The sequence below is a fragment of the Strigops habroptila genome, chromosome 1 (genome assembly GCF_004027225.2).
Source record: "Strigops habroptila isolate Jane chromosome 1, bStrHab1.2.pri, whole genome shotgun sequence".
NCBI lineage: Eukaryota > Metazoa > Chordata > Aves > Psittaciformes > Psittacidae > Strigops > Strigops habroptila.
In genome coordinates, this window is record NC_044277.2 from 124107968 (window position 1) to 124134660 (window position 26693).

A 26693-nucleotide genomic window follows, 5' to 3' on the forward strand; every position below is an offset into this window, starting at 1 on the left:
ATTATGCTTGAATTAGTTGGAAAGTACAGCCTTTCTGGTCAGCAGGAATATATTTTACCTATTAATTGACAATGTAGTTAAGACTTATAGAAGCTATCCTCTGAGAAAACACGGCACACTAGGGAGTTGCCCCGAATGAAATCAGACATAGCTGAAATTGCCAATTATGTCATGCTGGTAATCCAGAAGAATTACTTGTTATTTGCCTTCCATGGAAAAATCGCTACTAACTGTCCCTAGGCTCCTTCCCCTGCTCAGCTCCCCACACCCGTGCCTGTGCGCACAGTGAGCCTGGGGCACCCCTGGGCCAGCAGGCAGCAACCAGACCACAAAATCCCCCAAATCCTTCTCCCAGGCAATGCTTTCCATGTGCTGACTGGCTGTCCCGTGCAACCTCTCTTCCCCAGCCCCACCGCTGAAGGGAACGTACTGGGCACATCCTGGGCCTGGGGGCTTGTTTGAATTGTCGGCCATTTATTTACTGCTCTGGCAGGGTTTTTTAAGTGTCCTGGAAGCTTTAAGCTGCTGAGAGAGGAGCATCAGTCCAAACACTTTCAGCAGCACTAGGATTAGCTGAGTTTGCAACAATTTTAAAGCTAATCCAAAACTCTTTTGGGGGATTTACTCACTTGTTGAGCCTTGTGGTTGCCAGATTTATTCCTTTCAGAACTCTCATCTACCGTTATTTTGCAATAAGAAAGGGTTTTCTTTGTGTCCCAGGGCCAACCGTGCCAGAAGATGTAATTCTCAACAATTTTTAGCTCTTATGGTTTATAGCATTTGGCCTGTTCTAGCAGACGGTTTAAGAATTGTTCTTGCTTTTAAAATGTGCCTGTGAGGAAATAATGGGTTGATTTGTTTGTTTGCTTGTAGAACCTGTAGTGCTTTCAGTTAGTAATGATGTTTTGTGATTTTATACAACTCCAGAACAAAGCGGTGGACATTGGCAAGAGGTGCCCTCTCCCGGTTTACTGACTCATGACACCCTTGAGGGTGCAGCGCTGCTTCAGCAAACGCAGGAGCCAGTGCTGCCAGTCAGTGCTGGTACAGATTTAGAGTTATCCTTTCAGCAGGGATTTATGCGCTTTTTTAATGGTTTACTATATAGCAGAGCACACATTCAGCGTTTTCGGTCTGAGGATTCACTGAAAGACCTGAATAGAAAAGGATGCTTACTTCAGGATAATCTGATTTGAACAGCTTACAACTTTTAAAAAAACTTTATAGCCTGCATTTTTAAGTTCTTTGCTACAAAACCTTTAGTCAACCCTACATGAAAGTCTGAAAGAAAGCAGTGACCTTCTGGATCATCACCCTAGTTTAACTGCCTTAAGAAGATTCCTTGTATGCATGTTTTAATGTGCATAAGATGTTCTAACATTTTTAGAGTAACTGCTGATTTCTTTCCTAGCATTGTTAAGCAGCAAATGGTGTCAGTATTTGTACTTATTAAAATTTGTCAACTTTACGAGGGAGGTTTGCACTAAACATTATAGAAGACATTATTGCAAACCTGTAACTTGCATCTTCACATTTATTCCCAAATTTATTATCCCCAGTCTTTCCTAGACAAGATATATCTCTTTGTCTGGAGACCTGGAGCTGAACACAAGCCAATCCCATCGCTGAAGCAACTGCCCAGGCACAGAAGATTAGAACAGGTTTGAAACATCCTGCAAATTCCTACACTTGCAGTTCCAGTAGGATTTGCTGCCTACTGGGTTTTCACGAGTAGCTAAACCTAAAATATACCTGGTAGGTGTGAAATGAAGTGGATTTGGAACCTGTTACACTTGGAGGTTTTTCATAGCTGTCAATAGGGTATGGTAGCATTTAACTGTCGAATTTTGCATCTTTTCTGGATGAAAAGATCTTTGTATCTTCATCTGTACATGTATCTCTGTCCCTGTATCCATCTGCCTGTGTTTGTCTCTCTTGTTATCTGTCTCTGTCCATGGCTTCAACTTCAATAACATGCATGCCTGCATCAGTGCAAAGAATCACTTGCTGGTGAGGATGTCCCACTTCCCGCTACCGACTCCAGGCTGCTGTGGGGTGAGGGCCCTTTAGGATGAGGGATGCTGGGGACTTTTTTTTCCTTCAGATGATTTTTTTCTTCTTTTGAGGGTGATATTTTGTGCTAATCTTTTTCTTAAAAATATTTGCACTGCCTCTTTGTTTTACTGTTTCTTATATTACCTTTGTCATCTGACCAAAATGAATTCTAAACTGGATTTCAGACCTTGCCTAGAAAAGAAGTCTCTCCGTACATCTTTCAAGTTTGACAGTACGTTGACATTAAATTTCAGTATGTTTTAAGTTTTGAATCTGCTGTTTCCAGCCAATTTGAAAGCATCATCATATCTATCCCTCTTGCTTTTCTTTTTCCCTATACTTCTGTGTAAACTGCTGTCAGTTTTCTCTTTGTTAAGTTGAAACTCTCTAAAATGGCAATTTAAAACTTTTAAACAGTACTTCAAGCACAGGCTTCCATACAATTAAGTTTGCATCCTATCTGCTGCAAAGAAGTTCATTTTGCATGGTACGTGCTGTCATTTGGTTGTGGGGAGAGGTGGGGGAGAGGAAATTGTGCAAGGAATTGTTAAAGCAGATGAAGAATTGTCTATATTTCCCACGTAGATACCACTCTTTGGTTTCTGAAGAAATAACAATGCATGATTCTTTATCAGGTGTCACTTTCTGTTTTAATCACGTGCTCATCATTTTCAGTTTTAACAATATGTTCATACAGGATTATGGCTAAAAGTAGAAAGGATATCAGTAAACATTTCTATACATCTTTCAATGCTTTTCCCTTTTTAATTTAATAGCAAATGAAATATTTTTTCATTTTTATTTTTTTCAACACAGAGGCCCTGAGAAATGGGAATGCACTGACTGGCCTAAAGGGCATGAAGAATCCTGGGTTTAATGCAGTTCTGGATGAAAGTCCCACCTTTATAATTAAAACCATTATATTTTAATCCAATTAAATTATAATTTAATCAAAATGTCCTTTAACGGGTCCCCCCCAATTACCTGTAGCTGTGCTATTTACATGCCAAAGAGGTACTTTAATGAATTGAAAGCTCCATTTATGACTCTAAATGCTGTATTAAGAGTGCTAATTTCAGAAACCACTTACTCTTGTTTAAAACTAGAACATATTTTATTCTTCCACAAGACTAAGAGACCTCTGGCATTAAATGCTAAGTGTAAATGGTTTTCACATTTTAATCCTAAAAATAAAATCTCATCACTGCCATATATAGTAGTAACAAGTTAATAGAAATTTGGAGGGAAAAGGTATATTCCTCTATGTGTGTATGTGTGATTGTAAGTTATTGCTATGGTGTTGCAGATAACATAAGTTATACAGGACTCTAGTTAATGTGAATACCATAGTGGGGAAAGCAGTGGAGCATGGTAGCAATATATTCATGTTAACACATCATTCTGGATTTGTCTCTGTCAGTTCTTCCTCAATACATATGAACTTCCACCTTTAAAAACTCTGACCAGCAGTCATTTCTAGAAGAAATAAGGAATTGTTTAATTCTCCTGATATGTTTACAAAAACACATGCTGCAGTTCAATAGAATTTTCCCATACTGAAAGATGAAATAGAGTACTTAATACAACTTACTGGGGATGAGATACATGGCTTTTGTAAAGGAAGTTATGCATTACTGGTAAGCAACCTCTTTGAAGTCCACACCTCACTAAACATGTGCACCTAAGGCAGTAGTATAGTCCGCTTGGATTTCCAAAATGTAAGGTCTCTCCCCAAAGAGAAGTGACACTGGTTTGAGAGGGACAGCCTAGAAAGGGTGGACCAGATGATCCTTGGTCCTGGTATTCTATGATTCTATGATACGTACATATAGTATGGGATACATTTAAATAGACTAAGTCTTTTTAGCCTGAAAAAGAGGTGACTGAAGGATGACCTGATGGAGACAACTTACCTATTCATCAATCAACGCAAGTTTCTCGACATTCTGTTTCTGTTTCAAATCTATTGTTGGAACCGTTACAACCTCCGTACCAGAACTGGCCGCAAGAATTGCCATTCTTGTCATAATACCATTTCACCATGTAGTCCCGACAATCCCCTGGTTTCATAGGTTCCAAGCACCTTGGATCTGAAAGTGTATTGGTAAAAGTTAGCTTGGATTCTGGAGAGGCGTTACATTATCCTAGAAGTGCTTTCTTCAATAAGAGCACCCCTTTTTTCCTTCCCTGTAATGCCCAGGCGTACATATACCTCTCTCAAATTTGTAGCCAAATTCCATTTCTGAGTTACCTAAACAGGCCTAAACAAATACAGGATCAGTTTGAAATGAGACTGCCTAAATCCTGATGTAAGAACCAAACTGCTATTTAAATCCCATAGCACACAATTGGTACACAAGGGTTGTCTGTCATCTAGGTTTGAAAATCTGGCTCTCACTGTGTGTGATGTCTGTAGACAGAGCACCCAGAAAAACAAAAGGTGATAAATTCTAGTAACTATACTCGGGGAGGGATTGGGGGTTTCTCCATCCTTTTTTTTGGTGCAGATTTGCTACAGTATTTATTACTCACCTTTCTGGGTTGCCGCTACATGTGTTTGCAGCACAGTTAGGTGGTGATCTTCAGTAGCAGTTACATTGAACAAAGGATTAACAACTGGACTCTGCGGGCTGATTTCATATATGTCATAAAATGAGGGAAATCTTGATTCTCTGTGGGTAGAGTTGGTCACAGTGTGATCCTGAGCAGTTGGCAGTGGCTCAGTATATCTGGTCTGTGGTGGACTAAGCTGCAAAAGGAGTCAAAATCATCAAATTCTGTCTGGGCTCAGATGCTAAGAGAAAGAATTGAGAGAATGATGTTGGAAGCTTTTGCTAAATAACCTGTGAAAAAATACCATTAGCAGCAGGTAGGTTCGGACCATTGGCTGTTTTTAGGCAAAGCAATAAGAACACCATAGAGAGTGCTGATATAAAAGGTGACAGATGTCCTACTCTAATACTCACACAGTGACTGAGAAATACCAAGGACTTAATAAGGGAACAAAGATGATATATACCTGCAGAAAGTACTTATCTGTTGCATTAAAACTCTACCTGTCCTGTGTACCTGTGCAGCAGCACTTTGTTGGAGAGCAGAACCCTAGCGCAGGGCAGGAGGCATTTAAAGCTGGAGAACAAAGAGTAATATAGATGAGGAGTCCTAAGGAGTACAGCCCAATGTGGAAAGCAAAACAATCCCAAACACTTTGTACTAACGATCAGCTTGCATACAAATAAATGCCTTACACACCATGTATCTGCCTCAATAAAGACGGATCTGTAAGATTTGTAACTCACTTCTAAGATGAATAAGAACTACAAAAAATATGAGGACCGTTGGCATTTATTGCAACTAAGAAGCAATATTACCCTTTTCATTCTGTAAGCTTCTGTTCTCAACAGATAAGTTCACTCAAACTTTAAAGGTCTTGTTCCAGTCTTTTGGTCTGACACATTAGTTGCACATTAAAAGATTGGTGAATGATGAAACAAAGAGTATTTGAATTAAAATAAAGACACACATCTTTTAAAAGCATTTGATAACTGTTACTTCTTTACTTACTGGGTAACTGACTCCTTCTGTAGGGAGTACGTAAGTCTCTGATGTAGTAATTGTAGGTAACTGGTTATTATTATCTTCACTAGCAATTTCAGATTCTGGACTTGGAGCTGGAGATAAACCATTACCTTTTCCGGTGTAGACTTCAGACATATCCTCACATATTTTTGTGATCAGCTTATTTTCAAGAGCTGCATAATGAAAAAGTCATTTTGATTCACCAAAAAAAAAAAGTCATAATGATTCACCACAATCTTTTGGTGCAGTATTAACCCTAAATCTTTAATGATAGTGTCTTGTGAAACACCATCAAAATGCAAATGGGAAGTAACAAACTAATGCACTCTCTGAAGTATTTGATTTTAAGGCCCTTTTGTTCTTTTAAGAAGAAACAGTTAAAAATACTAAGAAGCCCCTTTCCTAAAGCAGAAGTCATGGCTCAACAGTGAAGAAGAAAAAAAGAGTGAAGGAAAGCAAGAGTACATGTAAGAAGGAAAAAGAAAAACGGGGTGACACATTCTACTTGCATAAAAAAAATCAGTGACTGGGATTACTTTTATGTTGAGTGCTTGAGTCTGAGTCAGAGCCTTGTTTAATCCCAGCTTGGACCAGAACTTTGGCTTGGACTCCCTTCTCACTGTTAATGCCTTAACTCCATCCTCAAGCTCAGCATAGCAAAATAAGTTTATACTTAGGAAAAATATACTTTATAGTGCTATAGGGCTAGTCTGTGGTTAGTCTAGATCAATGTCCTTTTTTTTGTCATGGGCCATTATAGGTTTCCTCTGGATTTTCTCCTGATTCCAACTGTGGCCACAGGATTTTTTCAAGCCACAGTTTGAACTATACAATGTACTATCAGACCGCATTCCCTCATGTGTTGCTCCACCACTTTTCTCCTAGAATCAGGATGAAAGTGTAGGTTCCCCTGTGGCTTTCTGAAAAAACCCAAAACACCAAAAGAGTGCTTGTAGGAGATGGCAGACGGACTCCAAGGCTGACAAGAGCCATATGAAATAGAGAAAGATACAAAGATGTTGCGTGAGGGTGGAAAGAAATCTGCACCTCTCCGAGATGAAACTGCGGCCAAGCACAAAAGGACTGCAGGGAAAGGCTGGTGCATACTCACACAAAAAAAGAGTGCCTCAAAGAAGGTCTTGGCTCAGAAAAATTATGGTCACTGTGTTTTATTGTTTCTGCAAGAGGTAAAAAATTTGCAAAGGTTTCATTTGGCCAGAGAAGAGAAACAGAAGAAAGAGCTGCACCCAAAAGAGAAACATAAGCTGCCATTCAGCAGCCCACCTTGCCTTGCTATAGGAAAGGCCAAACTCTCTTAGATCCTTATTTTAAGTTTCTTCTTAGTAAAATGGTTTCTTTTACCTGAAAGCGTCATGAAGTCATCTATCTGGTAAACATGTTCTTCATCAGGGTCTGTTGCAATGAGCTGCATTTCTTTCAGAAAATCATCATAATGAGATTTAGTCCTTTGAATGATCCCAATGACAAATATCTCAATATTTGCAGCATGGGCCTTTCTTACTACAGTGTCCAGTTGTACGTCATCACGATCGTCCGCTTGCCCGTCCGTTATGACAACAGCCACTTTCCTTACTGCCAGGCGTGCTGCCTGAAATAACCGAATGGCTTCTTGGATAGCAGAAGCTGTGTATGTGCCTTCTCCGAAGTAGGGCATGTTATCGACAGCTGATTTCAGGGATTCCTTGGATGTGTACTCCTTCAGAGAAGACACCAGCTCCACTTTATGGCTGAAGTTGATGATGCCAATGCGGGTTGTAGCGTGGTTGGATGATACCTTGTCAATGACTGTTTTCATGAAAGTTTTGATAATATTGAAGTTTTCTGGTCCAACGCTTTCAGAACTGTCAATGACAAATACTAGTTCCAGTGGTGTTACTCTACACCTGATACCGCAACCTAGAAAATAACAATTTCAGACATTTTATAAGCAGCCACCTTCATAACAATGAACTGAACTCATATATCAGATTTACAGTTAAAGCTAAATTAATGAATTAATTTATAGTTACAGATACTGATAAACAGAAACAGAGCTTGACCAAATTACTTTCAGTACATCTCTGGTGACATACTGAGCATCATTTTCACATTAGTGGTATTCTTACACACAAGCATGCAGAAGACAAATCCATTCAGTCAACATAAATTCAGTGTGTTTTATTAGAACTATTTTTTTTCCATGCTGGAACGCTTACCACATATTTCATTGATAAGTCTGATAACTTCTTCTCTCTGAAAAAAAAAAAGAGTATTAATTAATTTGCTGTGTGTTCGAGTTTTAAGAATGTTGATTTCTATGTATTTATTTACAAAAAATGCAGGCAATGCAATGCCCCATAAACAACCTTGTGTAACATCACATAACCTTTAAACATTTTCCCCAAATAAACTCCTATCTTTCAAATTAATTCATTTACATACTCACCGAAAGACCTGGTTCACCTTTTCTTCCCCAAATTCCCTGAAAATGTGTAGAGCGAGATGATTAACAAAAGCCAGATTTGTCTAACTTCTATCATGTAAAATTAAGTAATACAAAAAAGTGTTTTACCTTTGGTCCTGGAGGTCCTGGGTCTCCAATCTCTCCTTTGGCACCTTTGCTCCCTGGATCACCTTTGTCTCCATAATCTCCCTAATTTAAAACAACTGTATTAAACACAGTCAATAACTCTGGTTTTGTTGATAGTCAGAACTGGCTTTCTGGTTCAATGAGGTTTTAACATAAATTTTCTGATGTATTTTTTTGTGTGTGTGTTTGTGGCTAGTTTATCTTGTATGTATTATGAAAAGAATACCTGAAAGCAGGCTCTCAGAGAAAGCAAGATGGGCAGTGAAAACATCTTTAAAAATTGTTATGAAAAATTACCTTAATTGAGGACTGAGTGGTAAAGACATCTTTAGACAAGTGTGTAGAATATATAATTTACTCATCTTTGATTTTCTTGAACTCTAAACAATCTTTATACTGGACCTATATTAATTCAGCCCTATGGAGAAATGTAACTGCCTCAGATCAGCCAATGTACTGAAAATCACACCAGCTTTGTATAGAACCCACACAAAAAACTGGGAACTGCAGGAACAGGGAGAAAGGCATACTTGGACTGTTACAGCTATTGGAAAATATGTAGTTTCACATTTATAAGCAATTCTGCACTTTTTCCCTCAAGTGACCAGACCTTTTGATTTCCAAAAGGAGAAAGGGTTCAACGTTATGGTATTTCAAGAGAGAGTTTTCACATAATGCAGTTATGAAACATCATACTATCAAAGGATTCAGGTTGTAAATCAGACATTTCTTCAAGAATATTGTGAAGGACAGTTTTTTACTTCCCTCTGGAAGTTACTGACCACCTTACATTTCATTTGAGGCTTTAAAGTTTAGAAAGTTATTTAGATTACTGTCCATTTTGATATTATTCAACATTATTACCCAGCCAATGGAATCACATATATAACTCCCTGTTACAGTGTTTGCCATCATGGTTGCTATCAATTTTAAGGAACCCTTTTGACACTCTCAGTCTGATTCTGATCTTACTCAAACTGATCTAAACCTGAAAGTTGTATATAGCTCCTCCACAGCATTAAGATAACCATTCTCCACTAAGTAAGCTCTTGGAAGACAGTTCTTATACTATTTCACAAAATTGTAATATCCAGCAAAGGATATTACTTTCCATTACCTGTCCATGAATTGAATCTAACCTCATCAAAGTTAATGTCAGCATAAGGGAGGACAAATATGATCTACTGACTGCGGTGTTACTGCTACTCTCTTACACATAAATATACTAAAACCTGATCTCTTTGGTGTTTGGCACTTATATGAAATTCCTACTGCACTAAACCATTCCTTTTCATGTGTGACAAGTCTGCTATATTAATAGAAAACAGAAGAATTTTGAGTATTTGGAGAGATTTACATTGGGTCACAAAGATTAGTCAAGATACAACATGAATACGAAGAACAGTGAAAATATTGCAACTATTATTACAGTATGTAGCGTTTGGCATCTGAGAGAAAACAGAATTAGAAGGCAGAAATTTGAATCTGCATGAAAGAGCTTGATATTCGCTGTTGCATCAAAGCTCCAAGCTATAGTAGCTTGAATAATACAGAAGTCCGAGAAAGTGCTAGATAATGTGAGCTAGTGTAGACCATAGTACCATGAACATTACTAGTGCAGGCAATAAATGGCTGGGGCTCTCAATGGGTACTGCCTGTCTCAGGTGACTAGAGAGAGGACTGAACTCTTATTTGGGCATCTTCTTAAAGTTAGGGAGCCTGATCATCTCTGCTTTCCCATGAAGACTGCCATGGGTTTTTTCTTCACAGTATAGTCAATATTTCAGCTATGTTGTAATTGTTGCAGAGGGGCTGCCCAGCTGGCCCAGGCAGATGCTGTGAATTGAAGGTGGTGTACTGCATCATGCATTTACATTAAGGCTCATTTCGCTTGGGCATACTGTTCCCACTTGTGTATGCACATAGTTGGTCTGCACATCCACATTGAGCATGAGCCTCGGTTTCCTTTGGCTAGGCTGCTCCCATCAGAAGCTGCACATCTGAAAATCACTAATAAAGAGACAAAGTATTTAAATTCTTTTTGTGCAAAATTTGTTAGATGGGAATAGGTATGTGTGGGAAATTCCTACAATTTTTATGTCAACCAGGAAGTTGTCCAGTACGGAAAAATTCAAGCTTGGGCTTCAATCATTGTAAAAAGAAATGAGTCAAATAAAACAAAGCCCTTAAAAGGCATGAGTAAAAAATATCTTTTTTTGTCAAAGCCTGACAAATGAAAGAACATTTTGTAATACTTCAAAAGTACCTAAGATAACTGAATACATAATTTGACTAGTATTACTCTCCTGCTAACAGATATGATCTCATTCTAGATCCTACTTCAGAGCCTGGTCCTTAATGACAATTGGGATTTTTACAGGCTCGAAAGCTGACAGTAAGTAGTGGGTGCTTACCTTGCAATGTCTGCCTTCTATTTATCTTCGAAGACCTGTCACACCCAATAACCAATAAAGGAAGAAAAAATAGCCTTTTATTTCTTACCGCAAACATAGGATTTACCTTTGGTCCAAGAAGGCCAATTCCCATTGATCCCTTTTCTCCAGGAAAACCTTGATTTCCTTTTTCTCCCTGAACAGAAAATGGAAAGTAAGTTTAACTGAAAACTAAAGTAAAGCCTATGCTCTATCTATTCCCTTTGTAACATTCTGCATCGTTGAGAAAGCCAGATATTATGCAATGAAGCATATCATTTTCAAGACAGAAGTCATCTGAAGCTGGATAAATACGCAGTTGGGTATGATTCAGAACACACATGAAGCCTTTATAAAAAGTATATAATGAAGAATTGTTCCTGATTAATTAAATGAAATAGTCATTTCACTGAAACAGATGATAGGCAAAAGTTATTCATCCAGTGTACAAGTAAAATGAGGTCCAACATAAAGGTTCTCTAGAAATACACACCCAGAATCTCAGCAGGGTTGACTTAGTTTTTCTTATCTTAAGCAAATAAAAAGACATCCCTGCTTTTCACAGTGCAGATTGCAGAGCATTTTGCTGCTGATACTTCAGAAGACAGTATCAGTCCAGCTACGGAAGTTCAGATTTGTTTGTAATTATGGTTACCCATGCCTTGCTGCATGCATGCAGACTTGAAAAGCATGTTTATGCTAGCAGTGTGTGCATACAACATATTATAAACCACAGCTGCTATAAAATACGTACAGAAAATCCTTCACAGCATCTGGCTTCCAGAAATTTTCCTGCTTTATTTAATAGAGTAACACAGTTTTTTATTTATTTCCTTTTTTCAGATCAACTGCTGTATACATTTTAAACAGTGCTAGAGGTGATTATATTTCCTGGTACATAAAATCTTCACCATAACTGACATTACATAAATAATTCACATAACAACAGTGCCTGGTGCAAATACAAAAAACAGTTCCAGAGAATGTCAATGAGACCAGGAGCAGTCCTCACCTGTACCTAATCTAGCCCAGGAGATGCAAGTTCAAGGTTAGTTAGTTGCATTTTTCAGTCAAGCGCTCTCACCCCGTCTCGCTAAAGCATCTTCTACTAATACTTGCATAGCTGCTCACAAACTAGCCTAAAGGACCTATATTGCTCATAATGGGCAGAGAAATATAAAAATATTTCCAAGTTTATCCAGACTCCAGCCTTCTCCCAAGGCACGCTAGAGCAGCAGGACTGACCACTGACCATTCCTGCTGTGCTAGATAGGGGCTATGGGATTTCTGCAGGTGGAGAAGCAGCTGAACAGTGCACAGGCAAGCCAACCTTCTTTTCCTTGTACTCATGGCTCCCATGACCTGGGAGTTCACCAGGAGTTAGACATGAGATGCAGCTCCTAGATGGGGCATTGTACTGGTTCATGGTTGGTTTTTCCCCTGTCCAAATTCCAAATTCCAGATTTGACTGAGTTCCTGCTGAAATGGGAGCTTCTACTTGCACAGGGGTGCGCGGTGGTCTTGGGCCATGCTAGGCAAAGACACCTAATGCACTCCACCGTCCACATCTCCACTGCAGCACTACCCTTACAGCCCTGCCCTGCAGGAGCCTCTTCGTACACTAGCCCTAACGCGGGTTGCTACAGTGCTCTGCTAGTCATCAGGGCTACCTATCCCTGATGTTCTGACCAGCAGCCTCTTGCCTCTGTAAGAACTTCTTCCCTTTCCCTCTCCCCAGTTTCTTAGAGCAGCAAAAATTCAAACACTGTTATTTAGACTCTGGACAAAAGAAACTATGATGCACCAAATTACACAGCTGATTCACTAGCAGAAAAAAAGAAATTACTTCCTACAAATAGGAAATATTCCTATTGCAATTGGGTGCACAGGACAATTTATTTTTTGCTGTTGTAGAAACACACAGTTACTATTTCATCTAACTTACTTTAAGTCACTTTATAGCAGGATTGTGCTTTCTGGGTCTTCATGTATGTTATTAATGCAAATGCCTTTTAAACATAGTGAAACAGTGTGCCAGCTTGTTCCAGTGCTTGTTGTCCAGCACTGGGACTGACAATCCTCCCTGCCTAAGTCACCACATAGCTTCCCAATTAACACCTTTGCAGATCTGAAGAGCATGATGCATACCATCCAGAATAAGATATGCTGTGTATTCCAATGGCCCTTCACTAATAATAAATGCCAGATCCGACAAAACTATAGATTTATTGTTGCCATTTGTTCCAGCCCATTTGACATTGTTAAGATGGTGTACAGGCAGGTCTGAAAAATTGTTCTAGTGTTCTAAAAAAATCCCTACCTGTATAGCTGACATTTCTCACAGGCACACATGTGAGTTTTATCCTTCAATATGTCAACCGTAGAAGCAAACTGTGTTTCTCTAATTGTGCAATCAATCAACATAAGAAGGATTTATTATAGATACCATAACTGAACATTTAGTAAAAACCAAGAAGTATGCTGCATTAATTTAAAAATATTTATTGTTTTCCCAGTTCCATCCATGTACATAATTAAATTCAAACTTGACCATCAGTCTTATCATAAAACCCAAAGTGATACGCATGTAAAAGTGCAGACCCTTGGATCCCTGACCCTAATATCCTGCTACATTACCGATCAATAAGCAGACTCCCATGTAAAAATGCCATTCTATGAGCTGAAGGCAGTTCTAAGAATGTCTAGACTGTGGTTTTGAAAGGAAACCGAGCATAAAAAAAAGAAGACCTGTAAATGTAGCTATCAACATAAAGTTACTGGAAAACCATCTCATTTTTGACATTCCGTTCTTACCATATGCAGACTGAGCTTTATGTATATATATAAAAAAATAATTGGAGTGATATTGATTTTTCAAATGCAGGAGTATAATAACTTTAAGCTACTAAGTGGCTAAAAAGAATGACGCTTGAAGTAACTGTAGAGATAGAAGGACAGAAGAGACAGATAGAAGCTCAACAAGCACCAGTGCATGGAGGAAACAGATATTACAGGAGCACAACAGTTGCCAAAGTTGTTCAGAAAGTTGTTCCTAAGAATTATATAAAAATAATCATAATTTAAAAAAGTGATTGTTAAAGGGAAGAAAATTTAAATTACAAGACTGTACTAACACAACTTGTAGAATGCGATAGACACAACATCAGCTGAGTTTGATCCACCCCATCATTACAGCTTTGGTTTCAAACCCAAAGACAAAGACCTTCCATAGCCAGACCATATGTGACTTTCCTACATCCCTAAATTCCACATCCTTACAGACAAAGCATGCCTTTGTCTGATAGTGTGTGTCAGTGGACTTCTTCCACTGGAAAACTTCCATGATGAAACTGAGTTCTCTGCACTTGATTGTTGAAACATTTCTGTTCAAAATGGCAATTGCACTTTTATAAATAACCTCACATATCCATAGAATTAACAAAGATACATCCCATGTATTAGACTCTGGAAGCACATCAGAAATATCTATAAAGCCAGGCATGTAATGGTTTTCCTATACTATAAAGCCATACAGAGATGGCAGAAATGTTTCTATTTTCCACAAGAACAGAGCAAATAGCTTTCAGAGATTCAGCAAAGAAAGGAAGAAGAGAAAAGATGGTCCTTATGCCCTCACATTAAAATACTTAATATCTCCATGGTTACTGATAACAATTAATACAGAGGAAAACCACAAATAGATCAGAACCAGAGGTCTAGACAGTCATGACTCTAACTGTGTAGAGATCTCTGTCTAGGAAAGTCCTGAGAAAAGATAAATTAGATCTGTTAAAGAAAGTTATATGAAAGTTATATAAGTTTTATAAGCAGAAAAGAACACAGTAAATTATGGTTTTATGCTACGAAACACAGTAAAAGAAGGAAAGGCTTTCTGCAATATAAAACGGGAAATGATTGAACATGAATATAAAAATAGAAGACATTGAAGCTGGAATCAGAGCAAGTACTGAACAAAAGAAATTCAGAAGGAATCGCTGCTTTTCTGGTAAAGCTTGTATGAAGTAATTCCATTCTGAACTCAAGAATTAAAGCAAGTATTACATACCATGAACAGGAAACTTAAATGGACAGATACCACATTGACCTGGATTACCTTGCTTCCTTGTATGCTGTCACCAGGGGGGCCAGGTGGACCAGGCAAGCCTTTCTGTCCCATAATACCCTGTAATGGTCAGTGGAGCAAAAAAAGAAGAATTAGGAGGTAAACTCTATTTCTGGTAACACTAAGTAAGTCATCTCAAAGTCACTGCACGCAAAAAGTAAAACCATGTCAAAACCACCAGTTCTGATTCCTCTTTGGTTTATAGATTCTCACTGTGAGTCCTGGCAAATTCCCAGGAAAGCAAAAGAACAATTAAGCTGAAAATACTTAAAGAATAAAATTTGCCCATGACACAGGGTGATATTTTCCCCCGTTTTCCCTGTGTAGAAACCAACAGGAACCATCTGTATACAACAGCTTCAAGCAATCACTCCACACAAGGGAGGTACAAAAGGACCAACCAATAAAACCCAGCGTGTAAATCTGCCAGGTGTGTTCACTAGTTCTTGTGCACCATGTATACATGCCAAGCCCCTGGGTGCCACAGTCTCTGGGAGCAGCAGTCATTCAGAAAATCGTAAGTGGGAGGGGAAGAGAGAAAGCCAAAGAAGCACCTGCTGATCTGTGTGGATACAGTCAAAGCCAGGTAAAGCCTTTGTGCTTTGGAGGTGGGCTAATCTAACATTTCAAAGTGCCAAAGTGAAGCATATCCCTTTGATTACATCAAAATTAAATGTTTGTTCTTCTGGTTTTGATTTTTTTTTCTTTTTCCCCCTCTATGTTTAGTTGAAAAAAGCTTTTGAAACTTGACTAAGCTTCATAAAAGTTTATGTAGAGTTCAGGTTAGTTTTCTGGTTACTGTCTTTCGATAAATAATCATCGTGCTGCAATATAGTAAATGGCATTCATTTGATGGTATGTAAGTTACCTAAATTTTGCAAATGTTGAATATTTAGGCAAAATATATCAAAACTTGATTATCATTAAATGGAAATACATAGCTTTAAATATTTAACTTTTAGATATTAGTGAGGTTTGAAAAGTCATCATTCTCGTATGTATAGACAAAAAATTTGCCACAAACTTTGAGAGTATCTCTTGTGAAAAATACTGTTAATCTATATATTTATAGGCTATTTATGTGCTAAATAGCTTATATCAGGAACTAGCTGCTACAAGCAGGTCCTCATCCTTTTTCCCCTGCAGAGAACATATTTTTCATTCACAAAGGCTTTGTGGCACATTTGTAGGATTTTGACACTCAGTTTAAACTTACTTTTGTTTGAACAGACTGTGTCTGTATCATTTAATAAGGTACTGAAATTGCTGAAGCTTTCAGAAAGCAAAGGAAAGTCAAACATACATCCTGAGAAAATACTCATGCTCTGTCACTCACGGCATTTCTGTGACAGGTTGGTAATAGCAATGTTTCTCCATTCAGATAGTAGTTTATTCAAAATGGCAGTGGAGACATCTGCTAATCTCTGCTAAGGAAATCACAGCAAAACTCATAAAGGCATATCTATTTTTAACAAGTTAAAATGGAGAAATATACACAGTGTTTCTCCTCATTGCCTTTGTAAAAATAATTGATGGATACATCTATAGCAAAGAAATCCAGGCATGCACTGAATTTCTTTTCTTACCAGTATGTCTTTTTTGAATTATAAATCACTTGAGTGGATGGAGATAAAAATTGCCAGGATGTTGCATGCTAGCTGCTTATGGAATGAACATTTTGTTTTCATGTTTCTTTCCTAATGGTTTGAATAATGCAATTAATTGCATTCAATTTCATTGAGCAAAAATTGCAATCATAAAATTCACATTTAATATATTTTCCACCTCAGAAGAATCTCTTGGAAACCGAATAGATGCAAATACAAAAAATGCATCATTTAACTGATTTATCAGCCTGATAGTTCTGTTCAACTTCCAGCTGTAATCTCATGAAGTTTAGCTGTGAATGCAATTTTCGTCCAGTTAGTATTCCTTCCTAATCTGGTTGGTAGAAAAGTACAGTCAGTGCCCATGTTTTTATGCTTGATTTCTCCTGCAGTTGCGCCAATGTAAATCAGTCATTGATGAAGATATCTTGGTGTCTGAGAGATCAGAGTCTGGCAGCCAGCATCACAAAAGAGCACGAAAGCTTCAGCAAGGCACCATACCAACCTTGGGACCAACTGTTCCAATTCCCCTTGGCCCCGGGGGCCCAGGATAGCCTCTCATTCCATGGTCTCCCTGAAAACAGTCACAGAAATATCAGTGATTTATCACCTATTATCTGTTACATCTTTCATCCACTTACGAAGCAGTCAAAGTACTAAGTTGAAACCAACAAATATTATATACAAACAGTTGCTTTATATAGATATAAAAGATATAAAAAAAAGCCCAAAATGCAGGCACCCACATTATTGAAGCTCTAGGTGAAGAACATTGTTCCCCAAGCAAAGGTCCATGTGATCAAAGTCACCAACAGAGTTAAGACTCTAATTTGCAATCTTATCTGCTACAGAAGAAAAAGAAAAGCAAACTCATTTGAAAACAACACCGTTTTTCCAACGTGTTCTGCAGGGGCTTACCAGGATGGACAGGGAGCTTACTAGTGGGACACAACAGCGATCATGCCCTTTACTGATACTGTGCTTGTTCTAAAACTAGAGATATTTAATTTCCAGAACTGTCAAACTCATGTGTTTATGAAAACTAAATGAATTTTAATAACATTGATATAGAACAAAAAAGAACAACCCTTTCTTTATTTTCTTAGAAAGCCTTAATGCAGATATGTTTGGCTTGACTTCTTGAGGAAATGAAGCTTAAGTGATACTCCGCCTGTGTTTCTGCTTGTCTGTGTTGGTCCTCTTTTTCTCCCAGTATAATTTGAACTCATCAGTTGATTTCAGCCAAATTCATCAGAAATGTAGAGGCCTTGAGCATATTAATTTTTGACATTTTTGTTGATAATTGAAGGCTGGGTAAAGGAGACAGATTCAATTGATGCTTTTAATGAGGAAAACAAAACCAGAGGGGACTCACCCCTTAAGCAGCAGGCAGACAGAAGGCAGCAGCTGGCTGGCCAAGGGGACTGAGGGTAATGCTGAGCGTGGCACTGCATGCTGCAGACAAGTCCAGTGAAGGACATAGGGGTCAGGGGACATTCCTAGTAGGGGGAAGGCACAGGGACAAGAGAGGCAGTTTTGTTTTCCTCAGTCCAAATTGTACAAATGAGGGAATAGGCACACATTCAGCACATGATCACTAGAAAACTCCTGTCAGTTTGAAAAGAAAAAAGAACTCTGTAACGGGTAAGTTATAGATGCAGAAAATTCTGAATCAGGTGTCCCTAAAACAATGCCTGTGCAGGCAAGCACAAAAGAAAAAAGTGTTCTGATAAGCTATTGATCATTTAATAATTGTATTAACAACAGAACCAAGAAGAAATTTTACTTCTTGACAAAATAAGAAATTCCATTATAAAAACTCTTCATTGTACCTATTTTTGCACTCAGAAAAGCTGAGCCTGCAGAGGGAGCATTCAAACTAAGAGAGAGGTGCAAGCATGAATCACACACATCACACACTAGAGTTGTGGTACGTGAAAAGAAACTACATATCAAACTGATTAAAAAGAAAGAAAACAAAGTACAGAATCTTTCACTGACTTCCTTTACTTTCCAGGAAGAATGTGTGCAGTCATTGTAATGACTGCTTTTAAGTGAAATACCCAAGGCTTAGTCTCTAGCGAGAGACCACTCAAATTTGTGTTTTTTATATAGGATATGATACTCTCATGCTAAGTTCCAACATATCTGCTATTTATATAAATATATACTATGGCTCAAACTATGCTCAGGTTTGATGGATTTGGAGAGGTAGGAACTCTGAATCCAAAGGCTAAGGCTTTGACTGAGTTTATAATGCTTTCCTTCTTGATGTAACATTTGGTTTCTGAATTTATATTCAATTCGTCTTTCTCCCAAAGCACTGGAGACTGGCCAATTTGAGTCAGGACATAGGCATAATACATGGATGGTCTTAGCTTTAAATTGGTGTGTCAAATCAATTGGGTTAAACTGATCGCCACTTTCAGTCGAGAGGAAATTTCTCCCTCAGATTTGATCAGAGAGCAGAGTTCGTTGTTTTTGTCTAGTCTGGTTTGGAAAATGGAATTAAAGAGAGAACTACTCTCTTTAATAGTGTTCTCTTTCTTCCAATGACCTTCCCTGCTAATGCAAAGAGACAAGATATTAGCAATGCCCTTGAACTTTTTTGCCTTTCCCCTCCCATCCCCCCAGATTCTAGCTAAAAACACTCCAAGAGTACAATCTTAAGTACTTAAAGATTGTAGCACTTAAGTCTAGTACATGGTGCTGAGAAATGCCCCTCTGTAGTGGGATGAATGGTAGATATCCCTGCCCAGCTTCTCATTAGAACATGCCTGGTTTCTCAATTCTTCCTACAATGCATTTTCTTACAATTACCTTGAGATTGTCACATTACTAAGAGATACTAAGAGTCTAGGCAAATGTAGTCATCTTCATACTTAGTACCATCAGTTATCAAAGGTACAATTATTGGTCCTCAATGTCCCCTCAAACCATAACACAACCTTAAGCTGTTTGTAGGAGAACTCTTCATGAGCAGAAGTTTTTCACAGAGCAGCCAAAGCTTTCCCTGCCCAAGCCTCCCTCTAAACCTGCCAGAGGTGCCAGAACTAAGAGGTGGATATTCAGGTAAGATTTTGCAGTATAAGGATTTTTTTTAGGCGATTCTGGGCTGCTGTGGCATGTGAAACAGCCTGTAAGCTGCTGTGATGAAAGCTGAATGGGAGGTTATCAAACAACTAAATGATTCCTTATGGTCTAGTACCCAATATACCTACAAACTCCTCTTAGAACCAGCCCTGACCAAAAGGAGTGTAAGGGTGGCTTGAAGTCATCTGCCTCTTCCTCCCATGGGTAACCCATTCTTACTTGGGGTTGTTGCAGGTGAAGGATAGAGTTTTAGCCTCACATGCTTAGTTAATACCAGATGTCTCACTGAAAAGCTCTTTTGTAGAGCTTTATAGTAATCCTCAAAGTTTCTGTATTTCTTGGCTTAGAGAAAAAGACTTTTAGTTTGCTTTATGAGTTGCGAAGTAGAGCAGTTCTTTCTCTAAGGTGCGACGCTAAACTGTCCTCCAGGGAATTCATTTCAAGAAGGATTAGTACTGTTCTTTGATGAGGTCTAATTTATTTCCTGTATTGTGCTTGTAGACAAGCTTGTTACCATCAGCAAAATGGTGAACTAGAAAAACACCACTGAAACAAGAAATAAAAAGCTGAGTCAGACAGTGTAAAGTATGGGATTCCAATGTCTATTCTGTACTATTTGTTCAACAAAGTTCATTAAATGACCTAATGGTCACCTGAAAAAAAATCTTGGCTTCCAAATACACACACCTCATTTACCTCGAAGCATGTATATTTGATACTGAGACATGCAACTGACACTGCAATGCTCTCTTTAGTGAGAGCTAGTGGATACAATGGTATTTGTAAGAAGAAAAGATCAAAAAAAAAAGACACTGCATCTTTACTTTCCACATTTTAGTTCAAATAGACGGGGCATAAGCTGCAAAAAAGTTGTATATATTGCAACTGGATCCAGCCCAAATGTTCATGCACTAGGGATTATGCTTGGGGTTTTAATAATCCTACTGCTATCCAGTTACTGAGAATGAAGCTTGCTTTATTTCTGGTGCTGGGCTATTGCTCTTGAATGTCTGTAACCCACCTCCCAGTTGGCAACCGTGCTTTTAAATCAAATTTTTATTATATTCTGACATTATGTGCTTCTGTTTTCATGCTATAGAAAATAGGGTGCTGCCAGGATTGAATGTATCCCACATGTTCCAATTTTGTTTTCATGTGAATTTGACCTCTGATACATAAAATTCCTATCTAGCAGTGTGCACATATGTGAGCCATTTCAGAAAGTGGGGAGAACAGAGCTCTGATTCAGCTGAGTGGAACATTCCTATATAATGATACTCAAAGGAATTTCAAATTAACTAGTGTGTAACTTTATGAGTCTCTTGTCAAATAAATGTTTGGCTTTATATGCAGAGATTGTTGCTGTTCTTATATTCACTTTTATGTGGAAGGGATGAGAGGTAGCCAGTGCACTTAGATTTTATTTGAAAAAACATAAGATTATCCATTTCATGAACTAAATTCCAGGGGAATTGTTGTAATTCAACTGAATTGTTTTTCCTTGTGGCATCTTTGCTACCAGGAAGTTATGTAGAGACTAAAGATTCAAAACTTTGTATAGGGAAACAGAAGCAAAAAATCAGGGCGGAAGAAGAGGTATATATATACTTAGTTTCTTTTCTTTCCAGTGTGCTTTATGCCATATCAAGTGTGGATGCACAGAAGTAAATCACAGATGTGAATATCTATTTGGATAACGCATGCTTTGGTGCAGCGGTCACACATTGCAAAAGCTACAGCTGCTCGCCATTGGTAGAACAATATGCATTTTCCCCCATAGGATTAATGCACTAATCTGGGTGCATTATCAAAAAGAAACTTAACCATTTTAAAGTAAAAAATGCAAATCAGATCTTTATCAGATTATTTTAACTCCTCTTTTTTTTTTTTTTTTTTGATGAAGACTGTTAGACAAGCACTACTCTGAGCAGCCAGATTTGATGGGTAATATCACACTGAAACACAATCAAACCTGCAGATCCACGCAAAACTTTTCATACAAGATCTGATGGGAGCATGATTGCCCTAACTGTGTTGTGTTACTTCCAAAGATCCTATGCTGTTCTACAGTGTTCTTTGTAACAAGATGCCACTTCTCCATAACCCATTGTGCATTCTGAATCTACCCCACAACTGGTTATTATAAGTAAAAACCTCTGCCTTATAGGCAACTTCTAACTCTATGTGTCTAAAACCAAATACTGCTACAGACCCAATAGCAGTGCATTTGCAGCCTGATGTTTACACTACATGCAAAGTGAGGAGACCTGCCTGGTCTGCTCCTCTGGACTGATCATCCACTGGGGCTAAAAGTACATTCAGAGTACAACTCCCTTCAACTGGCAATGATATACATCACTTAGAGCTGAAAGTGAAAACTGTAAGTACTATAATGGCTAATTCGTTATTTAATTATAATTAATTATAATATGCTATTGTATCACGAGACCTACAGTGGTTTAAGAATAACTGTGATAAAATGACTAGATTCCATGTTCTCCACTTCAAAAACTGGATATATTTTCCTTTACTTTACAGCTTTTACCTCCTGCATTTTATGATACCATATTGTACTTCCACCGTTCATGATCTGGGTTGGAATTTTCCTAATAATTATACAGCTGAAGTATTGCTTGTCCCAGCAATACATGAATTATTATAACAACAAGAGGGACTTGTGACCCACTTTTTGATCTCTCATATAAGCTGGGCACTATGATTTTCCTAAGTGCATTTCTGAATACCTTGTATATTTGTGATACTTTTCAGAAACACAACCACAAATGCTGATTTTAAAACTTCCAGTTGTGAAAAATTTCACTGCAACTGTTCTAGTGGTTTCATTCCACTTAAAAAAATAATACAATCTTTTATTTTCATTTTGGATTTAACTCAAATTTCTTTAAATTAAAGCCCTCTATTCTTACTGAAATTCTGATTTATATTTCTAGGTTTGAAATTTTTCGACGCTGGCATTACAGTAGGAGATCATCTTATTTGATTTCCCGACACTACTTTCCAATTCCTTATCTTTGGGAAACACTACTTTTCAGAATTATGCATTTAGGAACTGAGGGAGAATTCTAGACATAATGATGCCCCTACACATTCTGTAGTCATAAATTACATTTTAATCAATATCTGCCTTAATAATTACATACAACGTTCTAAGGTTTTTATGAAATGTTCTTCTGTAGTACCAAGAAAAATGTCTGTATTATATCAAGCCTGTTATCTCTATTTGGAAAAGATATAATCTCATATAAAAGAAGATCTAATTAGTTTAGCTGTATGTATTTTCTGTAAGTCTATATTAAATAACATAACTGAAATTATTTTTAGTCCCTTAGTAGTTTGTGTCATGGGCCAGACCTTGCATTACATTATGTGAAATGTCTTGATAAGCAGTAATTCATAATAGGAGCACAAAGCCAGGTTTCCCAGATCCCATTGTCAGGCCATTGTATGGTACTTCTAAGGTCAGGTCATTCTAAGGATGAACGCCCTCCAGTTTCTCCTTTATTGTGGATACATTTTTTAAGAGGTTATCGTTGTTTATTTTAAATGGGAATTCTTATGTTCTGGGAACTGAAGTTGAAAGTTCCTTCTGTTTGCGAAAAAACTTGTTTGGGCAGTATTTATTTTGCTTTCTCCTGCCACAGGCTGCTTACTTCCTATTTCACATATGTAACGAGGAAATCATTAATAAAACCACTCTGTGGGATATTTTAAAGCAATTTCTTTTATCATTTTAGTCTTAAGTGTCTTTTTTCCATCTTATTATAACATAGCAGTTACAATACATTTTTTTAGGTGAATTACATACTGCTTAGAAGCTTATAACACTTCAGCTATTCTGTGTTTTATGAAAAAACTTGTGTTTCAGTGTTGCATTTCTAATCCCTTTACCAGTTTTGTTTTGTTTTTCTGCCAAGTTTTGCCTCTAAACTAATACTAATTTTAGATACAGGTTTATAGTCTTCTCTTAGGTCCATTTCTAAGAACTTTAAAAATCACTCACTAGTTCCATGTAACCAACATTTTCCTTGAGTCCCTTGGAGTCTGCGGGAGATAGGAAGTGCATAATTATAAGGCAATACTCTGCCTGTGTTGGATTCTGACTTCCACATGGAAACTCCAGCATTTTGAAACATCCTGCACCTTTGGATTTATGGCAAACCTGCAGATTTGCATCAAATGTGGAGATAAAACAAGAACTGATTTCTATCTATTATGGCAGAAAAGCCTATCACAAACTTTTCTTCTAACTGAAACAGAAAGTGTGAGATGAGATCGCAGCATTTTGTCATAAATACACCATTCTAATCTAATGCATTTTTTGAGAGATGTTTGTCTACCTTGTCTACTAGTCAGATGCATCTACCACCACTGCACACGTACCTTTGGTCCAGCTTCTCCCACACCTTTTGGGCCAGCTGGTCCTGGGGGGCCTGGTGGTCCTGGAGGTCCCTGGTAGAGCAGAGGAATAAAACATGTCAATAGTTGTCCTAAAGAAAGAGTACTTATGTTCTTCAACAAAGAGAATTTCAGCAGTAGTTAATATCTCTTTGGTTTTTCTGTATTTTGTCAAATTCTTCACATTTACAATGTGTACTGAGCAACAGCTATCCTCCGTCCCAGGTAGAAACCTGAAAAGGCTACCAAAGTAGTGGGAAAAAAGTCCAGCTCTTGACTTCAGAACATTGGAGTTGTCCTCAGCTCAAAGGCACCAGTGAGAAAGCAGACATTGCTCCATGATTCATACATTGCAGACATTACACATGTGGAATACCAGACCAGAGCTAAGCCATCTAAATTTGGGAGTTGGGTAACCCTAACATACTTCGGTGTATTTCTGTTTGATAGTCTGTTCTCCTGAACTCCCCAGTCAATCCATCACAGTTCATACATCTGCCTTTCGCACTGCTGGAGGCATCCCCAGCCTCTCTTTCATCATTCATAGGGCAGATGTCTTTTCCCCATCATGCTACAGAGACTTAGCTACATAAATCTTGTCCATGTCTGCCAATGGTTTACGCAGTTGGTATTTACAGATAACATGGCATGGAAAGGCAGCAAAGAAGGGGAAAAGATGCATGCTACAGCACAACAGAACCTTCGCACATTTCAAGGATGTGTGCTGATGTGGCAGGGAGAAACACAACCAGCTTTTACTGAAGCCTGAGACTGAGTTGCAGAGAAGCATGATTCTTGCAGCAGTTGCAGATGGGATTCCTAGAATAGACATGATTTCAGGAATACTATTGAAGAGCAAAGCTCTTTTTATTTTCTTTTTCAATTGCCTAGGCACTAATAGAAATGCAGGAACTGCAAACATGTATAAGTTTGTCATCCTGTGACTGGGAAGACTACAACTAGCTTTTGTTTTATTAATCAGTTTAATCAGTGGTTACCAAACCAGGCTTCTCTTCAATTCTTTGATTAATTAGAAATGAAAAGTTTTCAGCTTCTCATTGACCTCTTTGATTCTGTATCTACCAATAGTTTTTTTTTATATAGTTTAAACAGATATCTTGTAAAGCTTAAAATTTCACTTCCTAGGAGGCATTTTAAGGACTACTAAAAGTTTGTCAGTCGTCTAGTTGCATCAATGTCTTCTTCATGATTGCCTTTCCATTTGCTTTTTATTTTCATTTGGGATGGCATGTTTTCATGTGCTCTCTTTAACAGGTCTGGGTTTGTTACTGGCACTCCTTGACCCTCCAGGGAGTCTTGAGCTGGTCTAGTGTTCCTGTGTGCTGTGAAGTATGTCAGGTACATAGCATTACATCAGGAATACTGAGTGAATGCCCTCTGAACTAATTCTGATCCCAAAGGCTCTTCCCAGGATCAGTTTGAATGATAGGAAATAGGAGCTGAGCCGTGACTTATTTGGAAGCACTCTAGTCCCACCTCAGGGTATTTGTGAATGCCTTTGTGATTGTAGTTTGAAATAAAGCTGGATTACAGGCATAAAGAATATAGTGCTAATGGAAGTTTGACTTGTGGAGGTTGAAGGATGGCAACAGTATTTTCACTTCCTAGTTAAAGGTTGGTGAAAAATGTCTGTGTGTCTTTGGATGACTAAAATTTAGGGTGATATGCCCTTGTAATGGAATGTGTCAGATGGAATATGCAGGCATTGACATCCTCTGGAGCTCACTATCAGAAAAGCCAGGCGGTGGCAAGGGGCAAATCTTCAACAAAGAGGATTTAACCCCTCAGTATGAAAAGCAGCTGAAACCTCAAGGAATGGAAGGCTGTAAGGTGTGGCCAAGCAGATGTTATTGGAGATCTTGAAAAAAGAACAGTAAAGAAATGGGAAGGAGTGAAGAAGGGAAGGAAAATTATTCAAAGCAGTGATTATATTAAACATGTATGAGCAGCCATGAAGATTTTTATGGAATTACATGACGTCCTTTTCAGGATGCTGAAATGAGAAGTTTATAGCCGGTTCCAACTGCCTCTAGAACTGGCACTGTATCTAGGACAGGAAATTACTTCAAAATATATATAAAACATTTAAATCAGCTAAAGGATGAAAGAGATTAGTTGCACTTACTTACTTAAGTAACTAAATATTGAGTTATCAACCAATAATTCTTTTTTTTTTTTTTTTAATTAGAACACGAAGTACAGAATTAAAATCGTACTTACAGCTTCACCTTTGTAGCCATCACCTTTTGCTCCACGGGGTCCAGGTAGTCCAGGTAGTCCCCGGTTACCCTAAATACAAAACAGTAAGCCAGGCACCATGCCAGTAACTGGATCATCATGATGTGACAAGTATTAACAAATATGCAAGGAAAATATTTCATATCCTTTTGGAAATACAGAATAGCAGTTACCAGCTCTTGCAATTTGTTCATAAAGCTCAGAAATTTTATTGTCACTTCAGGTGATCAAATTAAAATTTCAGAAGGAGTTGTCATTAGGAAATTATTAATTGTTAGATTTGTAGTTGCAGAGAGAAATATTCAGAACATTGACTTTATCTTTAGCCAATACAAAGGTAAATTTAGAAAGTTAAACTTTTATGACTTTGGGGCTAAGTCCTGACGTTTGAACAATGCATTTAACAATACTGTAACATAACATGCCAGCCTTAAGTTATCATATGCTGCACATTTTTGCGCTTCCAGGTAATCACATTGATTCTTCCATGCAGTAAAACAAAACTGCATCCTACAAGGGAAAGAAGCAAAAAATAGTAG

At 38.0% G+C, this 26693-nt stretch overlaps 1 protein-coding gene across 1 annotated transcript in view; it reads right to left on the bottom strand.

The window, feature by feature from the left end:
* Positions 1 to 2685: 2685 nt before the first annotated feature.
* COL28A1 (collagen type XXVIII alpha 1 chain) overlaps positions 2686 to 26693 on the bottom strand; it is a 60250-nt gene continuing 36242 nt past the window's right edge. The window contains exons 24-36 of the mRNA XM_030511838.1: positions 26137 to 26205; positions 23881 to 23949; positions 16892 to 16960; positions 14771 to 14839; positions 10745 to 10813; positions 8207 to 8287; positions 8081 to 8116; positions 7851 to 7887; positions 6997 to 7551; positions 5620 to 5807; positions 4588 to 4804; positions 3969 to 4145; positions 2686 to 3531 (exon numbers count right to left, since the gene is read on the bottom strand). Coding sequence (XP_030367698.1) covers positions 3976 to 4145; positions 4588 to 4804; positions 5620 to 5807; positions 6997 to 7551; positions 7851 to 7887; positions 8081 to 8116; positions 8207 to 8287; positions 10745 to 10813; positions 14771 to 14839; positions 16892 to 16960; positions 23881 to 23949; positions 26137 to 26205 — 1629 coding nt within the window. The 3' untranslated portion in view covers positions 2686 to 3531; positions 3969 to 3975. The remainder of the gene's footprint in view (positions 3532 to 3968; positions 4146 to 4587; positions 4805 to 5619; positions 5808 to 6996; positions 7552 to 7850; positions 7888 to 8080; positions 8117 to 8206; positions 8288 to 10744; positions 10814 to 14770; positions 14840 to 16891; positions 16961 to 23880; positions 23950 to 26136; positions 26206 to 26693) is intronic.